Source organism: Lycium barbarum, chromosome 9 (assembly GCF_019175385.1).
Source record: "Lycium barbarum isolate Lr01 chromosome 9, ASM1917538v2, whole genome shotgun sequence".
NCBI classification, from domain to species: Eukaryota; Viridiplantae; Streptophyta; class Magnoliopsida; order Solanales; family Solanaceae; genus Lycium; species Lycium barbarum.
The window spans coordinates 9,466,594-9,486,047 of NC_083345.1; the positions used below are offsets into that span (position 1 = coordinate 9,466,594).

Genomic DNA, 19,454 nt, shown 5'->3' on the forward strand with positions numbered 1-19,454 from the left:
TCGAATTTATGCATGTCTAGAGGGACATAAATTCTTTAAGGGCGCTGTCATAACTTGTGTATATTATTATGCTTAACCTATTGCCTTCTAATCCATTTGAAGGGCAAAAACTAAAGACGAGCACAAAATAGGAACAAAAGTGCAAATGACCCGTATTCCTAGTATGAATTTCTCCATTTTCAAGGCTTAAACGGTTAAACCCGAAACCGTTCATTAAGGGTGGATCGTAGGGATCTCAACTATCCCCTACATCCTTTTAATATTTTTCAAAATGCAATGAGATTTTTTAAAAAGAAAGGAAAATACCAATTGAAGCGCCATCGTATGAAAATGACAGTTAAAGTTCTCACTGAAATTATTGCAAATTAGTTAAGCAGCACATCTCAAACCAAAGTTGATATGCAATAAACCTGTTAGGCCTTATGAAATTAATGTGCACCAGCATCCATAAGTATTAATTATGTACAATCAAATTGACTAAAAAAAATTCTTATACAAAATTAATGATGTACTCCCTTCGTTTCATATTACTTATCCATTTTATCCTTTACACACCCTTTAAGAGCTCATAAATAAAAGTGTTTTCTTACTACATTATTGTTACCTCTCTCCAATTAATGGCACTTCAATCAATATTGGTTACTTGAAAAAACAATTAATGTTAAGGGCAAAGTCCGAAAAACTTAGTTAATCCTATTTTGGTTTTGGAAATTGACAAGTATTTTGGGACAGATATATATAGTAATGTGGACAACTAATATGGGACGGAGGGAGTAACATGATAGAAAAGATTTTGTGTGCTAAGCTATTACACTTAAATCAATTAGGAGGAAATATAAAATATTTATCCGAGGCTTTTAAGAAGCTTTTGGTTGTTTAGAGAAGAATTCAAGAAGCTAGTATCTTAGCTGACAACCACCAATAATCAAACTAAGCGTGAATTCGAATTGATGTAGCATTACAAAAGTCACTACTGCTGTCAAATTTAATTTGGTACCCAAAATTTATTCTATGGTGCTTGCGAACTAACTCAAAATAAGATAAATTTATTAAAATCCACTATCCCATTATGCATCTACAATATTGCTGCAAGAAATAGCTGGCAAATTCAACTAGAATTTAAGTCAAAATTCAACAGTGTATATATTTTGTACACTATCAACGAAGCTTAACTAGTGGTAGTAAGTCTTTTTTTATATTTTATTTTTTCATACAGAGGGAGATATAGCATTGCGGCACCAGGTTCATTTGAACTCAATATTTTGGACACAGACATAAATTTAATGTAAATATCCACTAAATTACAATAAAGAGTAGATATAAACCGATAATTTCAAAAATACAATGATTTAAATGCTAAAGACCTTAAATGTTGAACTCATAAAAATTAAATATTGAATCCTGCATTTATATCAAGCTATCAATTACTAATGTTTATTAGAAAGATTTACTAATAATTATCTTGTAAGTGATCTTATTGTGTATATATTTTTTTTACACTGACGATGCGAGAGAACTTAAACCGGTCCAGCTAAACCAGTACGAGACATTCTATCCTTTAATGCAAAATGAAATAAAATGCTATACCGTTATGTACAATTTTTAGGCAGACAACTTTTTCTGAACAGAGAATCCTATGGACTGACGAAGTACTACGTATTATTTTCAAACGAAATAATGTTTGACCTTGTTGTGAAAGCAAATGGTTTTGTTTCAAATCAAGATCAAAAGTTGAATTGTTTTCTTATGAAAAGAGATAAAATGGCATTAAAGAAAACACGTTCTCATAATTATGTATGCATCCCAACTCTGAAAGTGGCAAACGGATAGTAGTTGAAACAATTTAATGCTTATCATCAATGTAAGAGCAAGCCTGTGAAGATTCTCTGCTAGAAAATACAAGTATATATAACCCTTTAGATCTTAATGCCATTTGCTCAAAACAATTGTCAGAAGACAGAAACAAGGGTCACGCAGTTCAAAAAATATTCCTTGAAGATGATAGGTCATGAGGGAGTGAGGGTAGGGGTGTTGGCATTGCTTTGCTTTCATGTCCTTGTGGGGAGTGTTGCTTTCGCTAGAAATGTGAAAGATTTTGAGGATGAGAAGTTTTTTACCATTGGTAAGGGAGGGGGATTTGGAGGTGGTTTTGGCACTGGTGGAGGTTTTGGCGGTGGAGGCGGTTTTGGTGGTGGCGGTGGTGGCGGTTTTGGTGGTGGCGGTTTTGGTGGTGGCGGCGATGATATAGGTGGCGGGTTTGGAAAGGGTGGTGGAATAGGCGGTGGAATTGGAGGCGGCGCAGGAGGAGGGGGGGGAATAGGTGGTGGCATTGGAGGAGGAGCTGGTGGTGGTACAGGAGGTGGGGGAGGAATAGGTGGAGGCATTGGTAAAGGTGGCGGCATTGGTGGAGGAGCTGGTGGTGGTGCAGGAGGCGGCGGAGGAATAGGTGGCGGCATTGGTAAAGGTGGCGGCATTGGTGGAGGAACTGGTGGTGGTGCAGGGGGAGGAATAGGTGGAGGCATCGGTAAAGGTGGCGGCATTGGCGGAGGAGCTGGTGGCAGTGCAGGAGGCGGGGGAGGTATCGGTAAAGGTGGCGGTATTGGAGGAGGAGCTGGCGGCGGTGCAAAAGGCGGGGGTGGAAAAGGTGGAGGCATTGGTGGTGGAGCTGGTGGTGGTGCAGGAGGAGGATATGGAAAAGGTGGTGGTGTTGGAGGAGGTATAGGTAAAGGAGGAGGTATTGGTGGAGGAGCTGGAGGTGGCGCAGGAGGAGGAATTGGCAAAGGCGGTGGCATTGGGGGTGGTATTGGCAAAGGCGGTGGTATTGGTGGAGGAGCTGGTGGTGGTATAGGTGGAGGAGCCGGTGGTGGTGTTGGAGGTGGGATTGGTAAAGGTGGTGGTATTGGCAAAGGCGGCGGAATTGGTGGAGGAGTTGGTGGTGGTGCTGGAGGTGGAAAGGGTGGTGGCATTGGAGGTGGTATTGGAAAAGGTAGCGGCGTAGGTGGAGGTGCCAGTGGTGGTGTGGGAGGAGGAATTGGCAAGGGTGGCGGCATTGGAGGTGGTATTGGCAAAGGTGGCGGCGTTGGTGGAGGTGCCGGTGGTGGTGCTGGAGGTGGCAAGGGTGGCGGCATTGGAGGTGGTATTGGCAAAGGTGGCGGCGTTGGTGGAGGTGCCGGTGGTAGTGCTGGAGGTGGCAAGGGTGGCGGCATTGGAGGTGGTATTGGCAAAGGTGGCGGCGTTGGTGGAGGTGCCGGTGGTGGTGCTGGAGGTGGAAAGGGTGGCGGCATTGGTGGAGGTGCCGGTGGTGGTGCTGGAGGTGGAAAGGGTGGCGGCATTGGTGGAGGTGCCGGTGGTGGTGCTGGAGGTGGAAAGGGTGGCGGCATTGGAGGTGGTATTGGCAAAGGTGGTGGCGTAGGTGGAGGTGCCGGTGGTGGTGTTGGAGGAGGAATTGGCAAGGGTGGCGGCATTGGAGGTGGTATTGGCAAAGGTGGTGGCGTAGGTGGAGGTACCGGTGGTGGTGTAGGAGGAGGAGCTGGTGGTGGCATCGGAGGAGGTGTCGGTGGTGGTGCGGGAGGAGGATTTGGCAAGGGTGGCGGCATTGGTGGAGGATTTGGTGGTGGTGGTGGAGGAGGAGGAGTTGGTGGTGGTATTGGAGGAGGTGGTGGAGGTGGATTTGGAGGCGGATTTGGTGGAGGAGGTGGTGGAGGTGGTTTTGGTGGAGGCGGTGGTGGTGGAATCGGAGGATATCACTAAACATGCATCCTCTAATAGTATTAACACAGAATTAATCTGGTTTAATATTGCTATTATGATTATATTTTCGAAATTGTAATTCATGAATATTATGTGAAATGAAATCAAATTCCTACTTGTGTTCATCAATAGATACTATTTGCTTATCAGCAACATTCTCTTCTTCACGTACAGCTTCCATCAAATGCATGAAACTGAAATATAATGATTGATGTGCAAGAAACATGGGGCCAAAATGAATAAGTATAACATTTTATCAGTTCAAATTGTTTTGCTGTAATTGGCAGAAAAATGTGAGGTTGCTGTCTCTTTTGCACTAGAAGGCAACAATCTAACATTTCAGTGAGAATATTCTAAGTTCTGCAATTCAATGATAGGTATAGTAAAATTGTAAAATTTTGTAAGAGTTAATTAATGTAATAATAGTCGTATGTTATAGTTGTCGCCACTTCTATATTTCTTCACAGAGAAAAGTAGAAATTGCAGAGGCTTAATTTAGAATTCGATGGAGGAATATTTATGAAGTATCTTGAAATATGTGACATGATTTAACCAAAAAGAAATATATGACATGATATGTTGGTATCAAGAGAACAATGTGAACTCATAAATATAATGATGCTGCTCCAAAAAGAAGAATATTGCATTTAATATATTTTACCAAATCTAATTAACGACATGAAAAGTTTGCTTTGGTTGTTTCAAAATTCATGTTCATTCCTCATTGAACACAAACCAACAAAAATAGTCAATGCACAAGTTAGATCCTATACATACTCTTGGTCATCTTCATGATCCACCTGTCAAAAAGGGATTTGGAATTTGTTTTAACCCAAAAAATAATTTTTGGAACCAAACTAACCCTTTAAAAAAAAAAAAAACCAAACTAGGCTTCACGCACAGATTCTGTGTGTGAAAGAGGGTACCTTTTTTTTTTTCTCCTTCTTTTTCTAAGCTATCAAAATCACGTTTTTTTCATACTTTGGGCAAAGATTAGTCATGTTTCAAAACCCCGAAATATCAATAATTTATAAAGAACTTAATATATTTTTTTGCGTACAATAACGTCGGCTCAAAACATCAAGTATACCTAAACGTTTGGATCGTCGTTTTAGGAATTGTAAAGTGCTCCGAAGTAAGTTTTATTTTCTTGGAAACTTGTTTTATTTGCTTGGAAACTTGTCATCTTTGTTCTTTGGAAATCAAACTCAAGTGTCATAAGTTTCCAAAGAACAAAAGATGACAAGTTTCCAAACAAACAAAACTTACTTCGGGGCACTTTACAACCCCTAAAACGACGATCCAAACGTTTATGTATACTTGATGTAATGAGCCGAGGTTATTGTACGCAAAAAAATATATTAAGTTCTATATAAAATATTGATATTTCGGGATTTTGAAACATGACTAATCTTTGCCCAAAGTATGGAAAAAACGTGATTTTGATAGCTTAAAAAAAGGAAAAAAAAAGGTACCCTCTTTCACGCATAGAATCTGTGCGTGAAGCCTAGTTTTTTTTTTTTTTTTTTAAATGGTTAGTTTGATTCCAAAAGTTATTTTTTGGATTAAAAAAGTTCCGGGCTCGTCAAAAAGCAATAGGACTTTAACTTTAGTATACTGCTAAGTCTTCATGGTTGTGGATTGTACTTTAACATAAGTATGTGTATATATAATAATATTTGGGAAAAGGTGCAAATATACATCTCAATTTTGCAATTTAGAGCAGATATACTTCTCGTTATAAAAATAGTGTAAATATACCCATGCCGTTACAAAATGGTGCAAATATACCCTTTTTGCTAACGATTCTTTTTAAAAAAAATCATTTAGTTTATTTTTTAATTAAAAAAAGTACCACATGGCTTTAAAAAAAATCTACCCATTGTTTTTTAGTAGACATATTTTTCTAAAGCCACATGATAATTTTTTTTCTGGTGGGTCGGGTCTGATTTGTTTAAAAAAATGGGTAGACTTAGTTTTGGGCAATTTGCACGATTGCCCTTCATACAGAATGGTCTTTAATTTTTGCCCCTCAATTCGTTAGTCTTTAGTTTTTGGCCTTCACTTAAAAAGGTAGCCGAAAATACCCTGAAGTTCTAGGTTCAAAACCTAGTAGAGTTAAAAATAATAATATTTTCACAAGGCATAGGTTTCTATGAACTTATGTCTATTCAGGCAAAGTTACATAGAACCTATGCCGGAGACGGCAGACTTTGCCTTTTAAGGTAAACTTTTAGCTATGCCTTAAAGTCTGCCGGTTCCGGCAGACTTTGCCTTATAAGGCAGACTTTTAGTTATGCCTTAAGGTAAAGTCCGCCGCGTAAGGTAGATTTTTTGCAAAAGTCTTGCCTTGCTATTTTTTTTTTTGACTGAGCAGGGGTTCGAACCCAGAACCTCGGTGTATTTTCGGCCACCTTTTTAGGTGAGGGGCAAAAATTAAAGACTAGCAATTTGAGGTGCAAAATTAAAGACCACCCCAAAAGAAGGGCAGTCCGCGCAAAAAAATGCCTATTTTTCTTTAAAGCCACGGAGATATTTTTTTAAACGAATCAGAACCGACCCCCCAGAAAAAAAATTACCATGTGGTGTTAGAAAAATATGTCTACTAAAAAAAAAATGAGAAGACTTTTTTTTAAAACCCACATGACATTTTTTTTAATTAAAAAATAAGCTATATGATTTTTTTTTAAAAATCCCCTTAGCGAAAAAGGTATATTTGCACCATTTTGTAACGGCAAGAGTATATATACACCACTTTTTTAACGGGGGTATATCTGCTCTAAATCGCAAAGTTGAAGGGTATATTTGCTCCTTTGCCCTATATTTTTTTTAAAAATTATTGGCTAATGGTGATATAGGGTCAGTTTGCACATGCTTTAATCAGTGGCTGAGTCAGGATTTTCTCCAAGGGGGTTCAAAATATAAAAAAGTAAACATATGAAAAAGCCAAAGGAAGTTCAACATCTACTATATATACATAAAAAGTAATTTTAACCATGTGTAAACAATATTTTTTTCCCCTGATAAGAGTAAGATTTGTGTACACTTTACCCGCCCCTGACCTTAATTATACAGTCTGATACCTACTACCTCTCATCGAATAAGTCTATCAAGAAATATAAGAAATCACGTACCTTTAAAGTTGTCTTTGCTGGCTCTGAATTATGCAATGACCGGCTCTGAATTATGCAATGACCCTTTTTAGTGGCTTTGTTCATCAGATCCTGCAGTATTGGTATTACTGGTTGAAAATGGACGTTGCATCATTATGAAATTTGCAAAGAATTAGAGTGGGTTGCTATCTGGACAAGTATGTATTCATCAGTTAATGCTAAATGTTATAACATTCCACTATGGAAGACATCATGTATCTTCGTAATTTGCAGGCTAATCTGTCAAGTGACGGAGACGGAAATTTTAATAAGAAAATTAAAAATGCAAGAATGTAACACCTAGAATTCAAATTTACGGCCGCAAAATTCAGTTTTTGGAGTCACCTGTGGCACCACACTAGATATTTTTTTACTATGGCAAAGACATTCAACAATTTATAAATATACAAAATTACCCCTTTTATGTAGTACAATTTTTTTTAGGAAGTAAATTCAGTTGAATCACATTGGAACCTTAGACTAGTATGTATTTGCATAGAACAAATTTTCCAACTATTGTTATTCAAAAACAAATCACAAATAGGTTGATGCATGACCAAGTGACTTTATTAATAGAATCACTTAAATATCTCAACTCTTGAATTTCAAAATAGTGCTAACTAGTAATTATAAAATTTGGATCCAAAATGGTGACATGAAAAGGGATGCAGTGTGAAACAGATTTGGAGTGATTAACAACAAATGGTTTTTCTCTTCTCTAAAATAAAAAAATATGGAGTATCTCCTATGTTATACATTTTACTTTTATTCAAAAAATTATTTACCAATATTGAATATCCAATATTCTTTCTTGCTAAGATATCTATCGAGGACCGTCAAGAAGTATGATAAAATAATTGAATTTTTGTATTCAAATCTTGAGAAAGGACAAACCTTTCTATAAAGCACACTTTATCTCCTTTGTGGGTCAAATCAACGTGAATCCGAATTTATTAAAGCCAATAGATTTTAGAATTTTAAATATTTAAAATAATATAACATCCTCTTAACAAAAATAAATTCGTGTATATGTTAAATAGTTAAATTAAACCAGTGTTTTGGATTACAACAACAATAACAACATACCCATTGTAATGTCACAAGATGAGTTTGAGAAGGGTAAAATGTACGTAAATCTTACTTCTACCTGAGAGGTAGGGAGCGTGTTTCCAATACGCCCTCGATTATGTACTATAGAATAATAATGAAAATTTTCAGTAAGAAGTTAAAAGAAAAGATAAAAGAAAGGCTGCAGCTCTAAAACCCCTTTAAAACCCTTTACATTTCTGGTAGTGTTCGTTTTCATTGCATCAAATTCTTGCAACAAAAATTCCCTTTACCAAGGTAAAAGTACTCATTCTAAACTCTATGTTCTGTAAACCTTTTAATTTATACCTTTGCATGTCTCATAAAGTGAAAGTAAAACAAATCAATTAAAAGAAAGAAGAAAGAAAAAGAAAAAAAAGGAGCTAAGCTTTCCTTCTCATTCAATTTGGGGTTGTTTGTTGTAACTTTTTTTTTTCCCCTGTGTATTATGTTCATAGTCAAGATATTGAAGAACTAAATTGTGGTTGGTTCCATATTTTAACTACACGTTCAAGATTGCTCCTTGTTTGTTCTTTTCTTTTTAGGATCAAGAATGTAACTTACCATATTCAAAAAATTGTTCTTTTTTTCAGGTTTTTGTCATTCTCCAACCTATAAGCTGTAATTCTGGTTGTTTCTTGAGTTGAAAAATGCCGGACATTGAAAGGCTTGTGAATGATTTTGTTGCAAAGCTCAGTAAACGGTTAGTGCAGTGATAGAATTTATCCAAAAGAAGTAGTAGTTGTTTTATTTGATTGGATAATTAGGAAATCCTGTTTTCTTTTTTGATTGGTAGTAAGGTTGAAGGGTCACAAGCAACTTCGCGGCTAACAGCAGAGTTGCTTCGTTCGGTTGTTTCGTTGCAAAGACTGCCACCTACTAACTCAGCTGCAGTACTCATTGAGGCTGTAAGGGGTATAGGTGTTAAATTGGTTGCTGCCAACCCCGTTGGTAAGTATTTTATCTGCCAATACAAGAATGATGATCTCTTTGTAGAAATTTGATGTTCCAGAATAGAATTTAGTCTTATAAGTAGTTTTTGATTTAAACAATCCTAGTTGGTACTGGGGAATTTGGATGCTAGAGACGTTTTTAAGCGTATCTTTTTCCAAAAGAAGGACAACTTTTTATCAATGATATATTGCTTTGTGTTTTGTTTGATTTGCTTCACTTGGGCCATTTCTTGGAAATTTGGTATGTGCCTGGTTAACTAGTTGTGTTAACGTTGTTTAATAGTCATGAGAAGGACACGTTTGACCTATGGTTAAGCCTAAGTCATCAACTTCTGCTGCTGCATTTATTTGTTCCATTTCAGAACTCGAATTGTGCTCTATACTTACCATGACATACTTTGTCGACCTAAATCTTGGAGGTACGATACTGCAGGAATAGGTAATGAATAAGCACTCGTGTAGTGTGCGAGAGCTAGTTTTAAGACTGGGAACTTGATTTTGTTGTTCCGATGTTCATATCAGAGCAGTCTTCTGCAAATTTGTATGCAGTATAGACATGACCGTTTTGTTCTTTTCACAAAATGTAGATGCAATCTCTCTCTCCCCCACCCTCCCTCCCTCTGTCTCTTTCTCCCTCCCTCCCTCTGGGAGGAAGGTGGGTCCATAGAAATGTTGAATGAGGAAACGTAAACCTCTTTCAACAGCACGATTGAAAGGGAATGCTAGTTTCCCGATTGTGCGGTGCATTTTGGTAAAAGGTTCCACCGATTACTCGTCTCCATTTATGTGGCAGAATTTGACTGTAAAAACCAAAAGAAGAATTTTGACACATAAGTTAATTATATGCAAAGCACTAACATTAACCTTACTACCAACAATTATTGAGGCGGTGAGAATGACACATTTCCATTCATCCTTTTTTCTCCTCATGAAAGGTGAACTTTTAAGTCAAGTAGGTCTCAACAAATCATGTCATTAAAGGGTAAATAGGAATGATAATTTTAAGCAATCTCTAAATACAAAACTGCAACAATCTTTTCCGGATAGACTTAAAAGAAAAGCGTGTCACAGAAAATGGGATGAGGGAGTACTAATTTCAGTGTAGATTTTCCACATTTCCATATGTGAAAAGCATTTTTAGGACTCCTATAATGAGATTAGAAGTGGTCCCCATCCTCTATTGGTATATCTACTGGAAGCTTCACTGTTATTCAAGCATATTAAGGCTTAGTTTCTTATGTTCATTGCATTTGTTCAAACTGGTTCTGCTACTGCTGTATTAGCGACTGTTAGGAGTAGCATGGTTTCAACTTATACCTCCTGATATGCCTGTATGTTTGGGGTCTTTAATTTCTATAGCATCCCAGTTCTTCAATTAAATACCAGTGGCGTCACATTGTATTTCTGTGTATAGCTAAATCTCTTTTTATTATTCTCAAACTTTGGCCCTTCCGTGGACTGAAGTTTGAGACAAAATTACCATTGCTCCAAAGTTCCCCTCCATGTGTATACACACACACACGCGCGCGCGTATATATTCATAATGTGTGTATATTATTGCATGCTTTCTTTATGAAAAAAGAACAGTTCTCACCCACCATTTGGATATTAGAGAGTTTTATCCTCTTAGATCAGATATACCTGATCCTTGTTTCAATGCAAGGATTGTCAACAATACTTTAAATTGAGAATTTATAGCGAATTAATGACCTTTAGAAGCACTCTAAATTACGTAATCATATTTGTTTATTCCAAGAATGATATATAACCAAAACCTTATTAAATTGCAGAGCTTGCTGTTGGAAATATTGTTAGGCGCGTTCTTCATATTATCCGGGAGGAGGATCTTTCTCTTTTGACCAGTAAAACGGGCGACTTAGATTTAACTGCAAGTGATGATGAACGAACCATAGACCACGATTGTGGCCCAACTCAGTCTGCTGCTGCTGCTGCAGCTAAAAGTGTTTTACGGTCTCCTTCATTGCATGCACTTCTGGAGAATATGGATAAAGCTGTACCGAGTAACATATACACCTCCTCTTCAGGTGGAGATTCTGAAGAGAAAAGCAAAGGTGAACGCTCCTGTGAATTTGAAGCGATTTAACTGCAATCATTTTTTAGCTTCAGTACTGAATTATCTGTTGTTGTATGTTGCAGCTGATAAACTTGCCAGGACTCGGAAGTTAAAACATGATGTCATTGAGGCAATTAACATATTAATTGAAGATATTGATACTTGTCATGAACTGATCGCAGAACAGGCAGTTGAGCATATTCACCAAAAGTATTTACCTTCCGCACGTACTGGGAAATATGTTTGTATCGTTTTATGCACACTACATATTTCAAGTAACATTATAGCATGGTTTTTCAATCAAAATGTGATAGCTAATTCACAAATGCAATTTTTTCAGTGAAGTAATACTAACATTAGGTAGTTCAAGAACTGCCTTTGAATTCCTCTGTGCCGCAAAAGAGAAAAAACGGTCTTTTCGGGTGGTTGTTGCAGAGGGTGCACCAAGGTTTGTGGAGTATTCTGTAATTTCCAAGAAATAAATGAACCATGAATCTTGTTTTTCATATTAACCGTAAAATTTCCCCTCTTCATTCGTGCTTGATCAGGTACCAGGGGCATGCTCTTGCAAAAGAGCTGGTAGCAAGAGGTCTACAAACTACAGTTGTAACAGATTCTGCTATTTTTGCAATGATTTCTAGAGTAAATATGGTAACTTTCTGGATCGGCTATTTTATAAATCCGTGCTTGGGCTACCTTTGGTCAGAATCCTAACCTTGTTGTGTAGGTTATAGTGGGAGTTCATGCAGTGATGGCCAATGGTGGTGTCATTGCACCTGTTGGAATGAACATGGTAGCACTTGCAGCTCAAAAGCATGCTGTTCCATTTGTCGTAGTTGCTGGCATTCACAAGGTATCCGAGCTTTACTTGTCTCCATGCGGGGGATGGGGGGGGGGGGGGGGGGGGGTCTTAACTATTGGTGGTTTCTATACATCTTGCTGACTATCATTCTCATAGCCTGTTTGGCCAAGTCATGACCATGAGAAGCCAAAAGTGTTTTTGAATTGAGGTGTTTGGCCAAGCTTTTTAGGAAAAAATATAAGTGTTTTTGAGTGGTACCAGAAGCGGTTTTTCAGAAGTTAAAAAAGTAGCTTTTCCGCAGAAGTATTTTTGGAACCTTGATGAAACACAAATTGGTGCTCCAATATTGGCAAAAGTGCTTTCAAAATTGATTAGCTAGCCTAACACAAACCGCTACTCACCAAAAGTACTTTTTTGAAAAGCACTTTTCAAAATAAGTAGATTTTGAAAGCTTGGCGAAACAGGCTATCAAACTAGAAGGCATCTGATAACATGAGAGACCTCAGATTTTTAAGGTTCACTAAATGATGTCAAGAACCTTGACATGGTATATAATATTGATATTAGGCTTTGCAGATCCTTGAATTTCTTCCATGACTTTATCCATTTGAGTGGATTTCACCATAAAGTTATCCTTTTATATTTGCCGCTTAATGCAGCAAAAACTTTTTCTACTTTTCACTGTACTTTTCATTAGCTAATCTGTTTAACTGTTTTGTTTCTGTTACAGTTGTGCCCTTCATATCCACACAATCCAGAGGTTTGTCTGAATGACATGCGATCCCCTGCTGAACTTCTCGAATTCGGGCAGTTTTCAAACTGCATGGAGTTTGGAATGGATAGTGGGGCTCCTCTTCAAGTTGTTAATCCTGGTTTTGATTATGTGGCACCTGAGCTTGTCAGCCTTCTCATCACCGACATGTAAGGATGCTTTACCATTTTCTAATATTTATTTGGCTTTGCAACAGCGATGCCTCAGTCCCAAACTAATTTTGGCCTGCACAAAAATACTTAGCCTCGATGATACAGTTCTACATTGTATCCCATACTAAAATATGGGAATCTTCTACTTTGTTGTTTTTAGTAGAGTTTAAATAATTAGTTGATGTAGCATTAAGTATAAAGTTCAATTTACTATTCAAAATAAAAAAGACCATTGCATTTGAAACTCCACCATAATTTATGGTACATCAAAAAATCTACTTCTCAAAAAAAAAATTGATTCAAGGTTTTACATGGAAAATTTTGGTGTATTTGGACTTGGATGGGCTTAACGGAGCAACATGGTCGGTGAGGATTCATGTAACTGGCCACACCTTGGTTGGGATCGGGGCGTAGTGGTTGTTGTGGTTAAGGGGGAGTGTAAAGGTGAATTCGTAATGTATTATTTTGCTACGTTAGGGATTAGTTAGCTGTTTTATGATAATAATACTCCTTGCATCTTTCTGATTTACAGTGGAGGGCATAACCCGTCATATATGTATCGTCTCATTTCGGACTACTACTCAGCTGATGATTTTGATTTGCAAGGGAGGATAAAATAAATGAAGGTGATTCTTTCTTTAAATTGTGGCTAGGACTTCCCAACAATCTTCCTGATTCTCAACCCCCTCCCCCCCCCCCAACCCCCAACCCCATCCCCTCCCCCCACCCCCCCACGCCCCCCAAAAAAAAAAGACCCCTCTTCTAAAAGGAGGCTGGGGAACGGGGATAGGACATAGTAATATTTTGTTTGCAATTTATATCTAGGTGAACAGAACATCATGTTAATTTTTGGGAAAGAATATTGACTGCTTCAATTAAAAAAAGAAGCTACTTTGCATGTTGATGCTTGTAAGATTAAATGGAAAATAAGTGCATGACATGTATTATTCTTTTCACATGACTTTTATCATTTAAGAATTCTTTTCCTGATTAAAATAAATAAATAAAGTATGGTTAATTGGCTATCTTTAGTACATAATGTTAAATAAAAAATATAACAAAATAAAAACTTATTCACTTACCTTTACATTTTACATTTCGTGTTAACTATAATGCCATCAAATTTGTTCCTTAGAATGTGAATGGTAAAACTACAAATGGAAAGTAAAACGCGCCCCAGAATCTATAGCATAGCAAGAACAATAAACAAGGAAAGAAAAGCAAAGCAAATTTTATCTCAATGTCTGACGTACTGTTCTTCCTAGCGTTGAATTAACTTGTTTTGGTGCTTATATAAGCTGCGAGTAAGTTTTTTTTTTTTTTTCACCCTAAAATGAAACTGTGTTGGCAATTACTATTTATCTTGTTCTATTAGACTCTTACTATGACCATACAAAATTTGTGTGATTGTTGCTTAATGAGTTTTATATATATGCAGAATGCTGTATCTTGAAGCTGCTTACTGAATTTAACCAATACTTGCTGATTTCAGATATCTTTTGGAAGGCTGTAGTCGACTGATGCAGGGCAGGTGGCAACCAAAAAATCAAATGGAAATTGTTAAAAGCTTTTGCTATGTCTTTGTTATTTACTTTGAAGGATAGCTCTAAATGAGTATTTTAGCCCAAACACTTTCTGACCATACTGTACTTTGTTCAGACCAAGTTTTGACTTGTTTAATGTAATGACCCGAAGGTGGTAATATTATGTTGTTACGTTCTTGATATCAATCCTTGTATGCATTTGTCTCTTGAATGTAAAAGGTTAAACGAGTATCCCACACCCAATGGTCTTTCCTGAAACACCCCGGTAACTAAGATAAATGTCGAAAAAACACTCTTTAAATAACTTCAACGCTCCCAAAGAGAACAGAGCCATCATTATCGGGAGGTTAAAGAGCATCTAATGCAAAAAGGATATTTCATTCCCTTGTTTTGTCGTGCAAAATCACCCTTCACAAGCACCCCTAGCTCAGGGGGACCAAAATATGCCTCAAGTTTTTCACCCTTAGTCCGTGACTAAGGAAAGTGGGGATTATGGGATTATCTGAACTTCAGAAGCAGTGTCTCTTCCATAGGGCTTATCAGTTAATAACCTGCATTTCCGGGCTAAATCACTTTTCTTAAAGATATAAGAATATCATTGATATTCATGGAAAGTAGTGGATCAAGATTTTCTTGGAAAGTACTATCATAAAAGCATATAACTATGAATCAACAAGCAATGAAAACAATATTAAGTACGATTTTTGAGTCCATCAAAATTAGTACGCAAACAAAATATGCTTCCAGGTTCTACTTCTTGCTGAGATCAATTCCAGCCTTCTTGGCTACAGCATCAAGTCCATTTTTCTCAATGGTCTTTATGGCCTTTGTTGACAACCTCAGTTTCACATAGCGCTTGCCCGCCTCCCACCAAATTCTCTTGTATTGAAGGTTTACGAATTGCAACTTCTTCGTTTTGTGGTTTGAATGAGAGACCTTGTTTGCTCTGTTGGACTTCTTGCCAGTGAAGGGGCAAATTCTACCTGAAAAACAGAATGTACTCCCTTAAAATTCTATACAGTACGTATCACAAGAAGGCACCAAGATATTTGAACACACTACAAGAATGCACCAAAGGGAAAAAGGAAAAGACCGTGATGATGCAAGGGAAAGGATGCTTCAATGGGAATATTTGATTACTCTCCCTAAAATCTTAATTTACCTATTAGCTCAAAGGCTCTAAGTAGTTTTAGGTTAAAAAAAGAAAAAGAAATCAGAATGCAGTTTGACAACGATTGCAGCAACTTAGAAAGGGAGTCAAAGTGCCTCTATGGCTCTCACAATGTTCTTTTGATCAGTAAGCAAAAGTTCCATTCATAATCCAACAGGCAAACACTAAGTGCTGGACTTTACAGAAAGAAGTCAACCCTCTACAGGTTGTCATATAATGAGTATAAATTAACCAAGCGGTTCTCATCATATACAAAATGTTAATTTACTCTAGAAGGCTAACATGGTCCGTGAGGATTCATATAGCCGACCCCAATTTGTTTGGTACTGAGGCATAGTTGTTACTCCATAAAGCTAACACACTAAACAACAACAACTACACTTCAGTCCCAAGCAAGTTGGGATCGGCTATATGAATCCTCACTGACCATGTTACTTCATTTAACTCATCTCAGGCCAATACCAGCTAACACACTAAGACATCTTTAAAGAATGTATGACTGTAGATTATCCTTTCAAATCTACGGCTCTCACAACATACTTTACAAGGCTCTCATTTCACTATCGCTAAGAATAAAGATACAAGTGGACAAAGGATGTTAACAAGTACTGCACACTGCAGAAGGTGGATTTAGCGGTTAAATAGTTACCATCTTCTTGACGGCCAAAAACCTATCTGTAACTTTGGACCTCAGTAAGTAGCAGTAGTGTGTTCCGCTATTAGACTGCAAGTTTTACGAAATGGCAAGCTGCAGAACAGGAAAACTTGCCAAAAATAAGATCCTGCTTATTATCAGGAGAGGTTGAAAAGCAAGAAAATAGAAACTGCCTCTAATCCCTCAACATTTATCGACACATGAAGCTCCGCCTTTAGGCTGCATAGAATTAATGAGACCTAAAAGGCCTCAAGTATAACATCTTAACATCAGTATATTATCTCTTTTCTAGCTTAGACTAAAAGTTGTTAGCACAGAAATGCAAACTTTATTAACCAAGAAATACATCTTTGGAGCATATGCATACTGTCTTTGAGATCACTTGGATACAACTTATTTGTTGTTTCACATGAACTGGGACTTTGGGATTTAAATCCTCCAGCTACCTTATAAACATATAGTTCCAAGTCCATCAAATAGGTATTTTCCATGACATCCAAGAAGTTCAAAAAAGAGAGGTAGTCCTGTAATGTAAGAACCAATAAATTCTCTATGCAATTCGATTGTCTATTTTTTTTTTTCTTTTTTTTTTTCTGGGATAATGGATTGTTTATTCTTTTTTCAAGGTTGTCTGCTCAGAAATCATTAATTAGTTTATGGAGGGAAAATGAAAGAGAAGCAAAACTTCTAGGATCCATATACACATTATTTAAATGAAAATCTTTAGCAGATTGTCTTCCTGTATGATCCTACTAGAGATGCATTCCAGTTCAAACAGCTATCAACATACAAGTGAGCATTGTTTTAATCTCTGCTTAGTGCTTTCTACTACATGTTGGACCATCAAAACTGGTAAGCTATTTTGATTCTGTAATAATGAAGCCATGCTATTGATACCATCAATGTACAACTTTTATGCTTCAAAATACACTACAACCTATTCCTAGGACAATCTGTTATGTCTTAAAATTTCTTTCTCTCTAGGTCTGAGAAAAAAGAATCGAGGAGGAAAAAAAAACAGAGATGATCGATCATATGAAGAGAACTTGGCGCGGACTACCAAATATACATCATATCCATCAGTCTTGTTCACATTAATGCAGTAAGTGCAGGAAATCACAGAAATCAGTTTTTTTTATAAGGATCACAAATGCAAGTTGAGTTTCAAACCCCCATGTTGGAAACCAGTTTAATGTAGTCCATTGAACTCTTACCACTTCTTTAATTTTGCACTCGCTGAGGTTGTCCTATCCTTATTTTCTTGTGACCATAGACATACTTTTAGACCCATCCAATGACACCCTTTAATCTCTCCTCTCGGAGTAGGACTGTAAGAGTACACTAGAGGTTGTGTGATAGACTGTAATATGGGTTTAATTAACACATGGATACTGACGTATAAGAAATAATATGTGAATTATACTCAAGTGTTTAGCTTATCTTACCACGGCATTTAAGAAAAATAATATAACAAATTCGCAACTGAATTAACTTTTTCCAACCTTAGCTGTGGCTTTGACACCTATACCACTCTTAACTGGTTACTGAATAATCTAATATGATGTGTTGTTAACACAAAAGAAATAGCATCTGAAATCTGAACACCGGACTACTAAATTGGGGCTCAGATACAATTCACTCCATCAACAGAACCTCACAATTCAGACAAACAAACAAAACAACAAACACTTTCTATACACAGCATTAGACCAAAAAAGAAACACAGCAAAAAAGAAAAACAAGAAAGAACACAACAAAGGGGTAGAGAAATTATGAGCAACAGTTTGAAGGGTGGTCTTAAAAGGAACAGAAAGTGGAGCAGGACAACTCAAATGGGTGCTTGAAATCTTGAGACCACTCAATTGGGACGTCACAACACTCAACTCTGAGCTTAGTTTCAACTTGGGTAATGCCCTTTCGGTCACTGAAAATGTCCTGTGACTACCCACCACTGGTCCTCTGACGCTTATACCTGCCGTGATTGTTGCCATTTTTTTTTTCCAATTACTAATTCCACCACGGATATCTACTACCTCCCACCAACATAGATTCTCATATACAATTCACTTAGGGGTTGTTTGGTTGCCGGTTAGGAAGTGAATTATCCTATGTTTGGTAGCATTTTAGTTGCTATGTATAAAATTCAGCACAATAAGTACGATGTTTGATTACCAGTTAACAATCCCGTATAACTTTTACATGTATAAGTCATAAGAGATTCTATGTATTATTTAATTATTTGATGCAGAGTATACGATGGAATAACTAATACAGGAATAACTCAACTCTGCGTAACTAATTCCTGCATTACTAATACCTACATAACTCTAACCAACAACCAAACAACCCCTTACTTAGCAAAACCCCACAATTCAAACAACACACACTTTCCATACACATCACTAGACCAAAAAGAAACATATAAACAAAGAAAAACAGAAAGAACACAACAAAAGGGGTAGAGAAATTACGTGCAACAGGTTGAAGGGTGGTCTTGAAAGGAACAGAAAGTGGAGCTGAAGAACTCAAATGGGTGCTTGAAATCTTGATTCCACTCAATTGGGAAGTTACAAAACTCAACTCTGAGCTTAGTTTCAACTTTGGTAATGCCCCTTTGTTCACTGAAAATGTCCTGTGACTACTCACAACTGGTCCTCTAAGGCTTATACCTGCAGTTATTGTTGCCATTTTTGTTCCAGTTCGTTAAAGCAACAATCTTTTTTTTCTTTCAAGAATGTTTGTTTTGATGTTTTTTAAAGCAAGTAGTGAAGAGTGGATAACGAAATGGATGTGGGTATGGTTTTGTTTGTTGGCCTTTTATTTTCGCCTCTGGAAAAGGGCCAAATATACCCCCCTATACTATTGAAAATAGCTTAAACATACCCTTCATTATACTTTCGGTTCAAATATATTCCCCCGTTATATTATCCTTTCTCCAAACATACCCCTTCCGTTATACTTTCCGTCTAAATATACACCTCCCATTATAATTGACATAAATTTGCCCTTAATTATGACGGAGGAACATGTGTTAAGCTCAAATTAAAATGACTCATCCTCAATTTTAAATTCCCGATTGCCTTTAAAAACCCACCCGTTTATATAATGGGTATAACGGGATATATTTAAACCGAAAATAGAACAAGGGGTATATTTAAACTATTTTCAATAGTACAGGGGTATATTGGCTCTTCATCATTTCGCCTATGGTGAAATTGAGAGTTTATTACCTGAACCGCGGGTGCAAAGGGATTTTTATTGTGCATCGCTAATTTACTAGGAATCCTTTATCTCTTCTTTCATTTTTTTTTTTACATCACTCTATTTCTAATTTGTTTGGCAC

General features: G+C 37.1%; 3 protein-coding genes across 14 annotated transcripts; 2 read left to right on the forward strand and 1 right to left on the reverse strand.

Annotated features, from left to right (window-relative positions):
- The first annotated feature begins 1,908 nt into the window (after positions 1–1,908).
- On the forward strand, positions 1,909–3,881 carry LOC132610220 (glycine-rich cell wall structural protein). Of its 10 annotated transcripts, XM_060324514.1 has the most exons (3): positions 1,909–2,971; positions 3,056–3,088; positions 3,149–3,881. In XM_060324514.1, the coding sequence occupies exons 1-3, from the start codon at positions 1,927–1,929 to the stop codon at positions 3,748–3,750; spliced, it is 1,680 nt and encodes a 559-aa protein (XP_060180497.1). In that variant the 5' UTR covers positions 1,909–1,926; the 3' UTR covers positions 3,751–3,881. The 10 variants fall into 10 exon arrangements, with proteins under 10 accessions (XP_060180497.1, XP_060180493.1, XP_060180499.1 ...); XM_060324510.1 differs by having other exon boundaries at positions 1,911–3,088; XM_060324516.1 differs by having other exon boundaries at positions 1,911–3,088; positions 3,293–3,881.
- Positions 3,882–8,094: 4,213 nt separating this feature from the next.
- LOC132610184 (uncharacterized) lies at positions 8,095–14,467 on the forward strand. 3 transcript variants are annotated; one of them, XM_060324472.1, is made up of 11 exons: positions 8,095–8,246; positions 8,582–8,691; positions 8,785–8,939; positions 10,732–11,013; positions 11,099–11,225; positions 11,356–11,463; positions 11,564–11,666; positions 11,743–11,868; positions 12,548–12,738; positions 13,274–13,367; positions 14,180–14,467. In XM_060324472.1, the coding sequence occupies exons 2-10, from the start codon at positions 8,639–8,641 to the stop codon at positions 13,359–13,361; spliced, it is 1,233 nt and encodes a 410-aa protein (XP_060180455.1). In that variant the 5' UTR covers positions 8,095–8,246; positions 8,582–8,638; the 3' UTR covers positions 13,362–13,367; positions 14,180–14,467. The 3 variants fall into 3 exon arrangements, with proteins under 3 accessions (XP_060180455.1, XP_060180453.1, XP_060180454.1); XM_060324470.1 differs by having other exon boundaries at positions 14,234–14,467; XM_060324471.1 differs by lacking the exon at positions 8,095–8,246 and adding an exon at positions 8,324–8,472 and having other exon boundaries at positions 14,234–14,467.
- Positions 14,468–14,913: 446 nt separating this feature from the next.
- Positions 14,914–18,919, reverse strand: LOC132610185 (large ribosomal subunit protein bL28c). Its single transcript, XM_060324473.1, has 2 exons — positions 18,583–18,919; positions 14,914–15,268 (listed from the first exon to the last, which is right to left on the reverse strand). Exons 1-2 carry the CDS (start codon positions 18,797–18,799, stop codon positions 15,036–15,038), a joined length of 450 nt encoding a protein of 149 aa, XP_060180456.1. The 5' UTR covers positions 18,800–18,919; the 3' UTR covers positions 14,914–15,035.
- Positions 18,920–19,454: the final 535 nt, after the last annotated feature.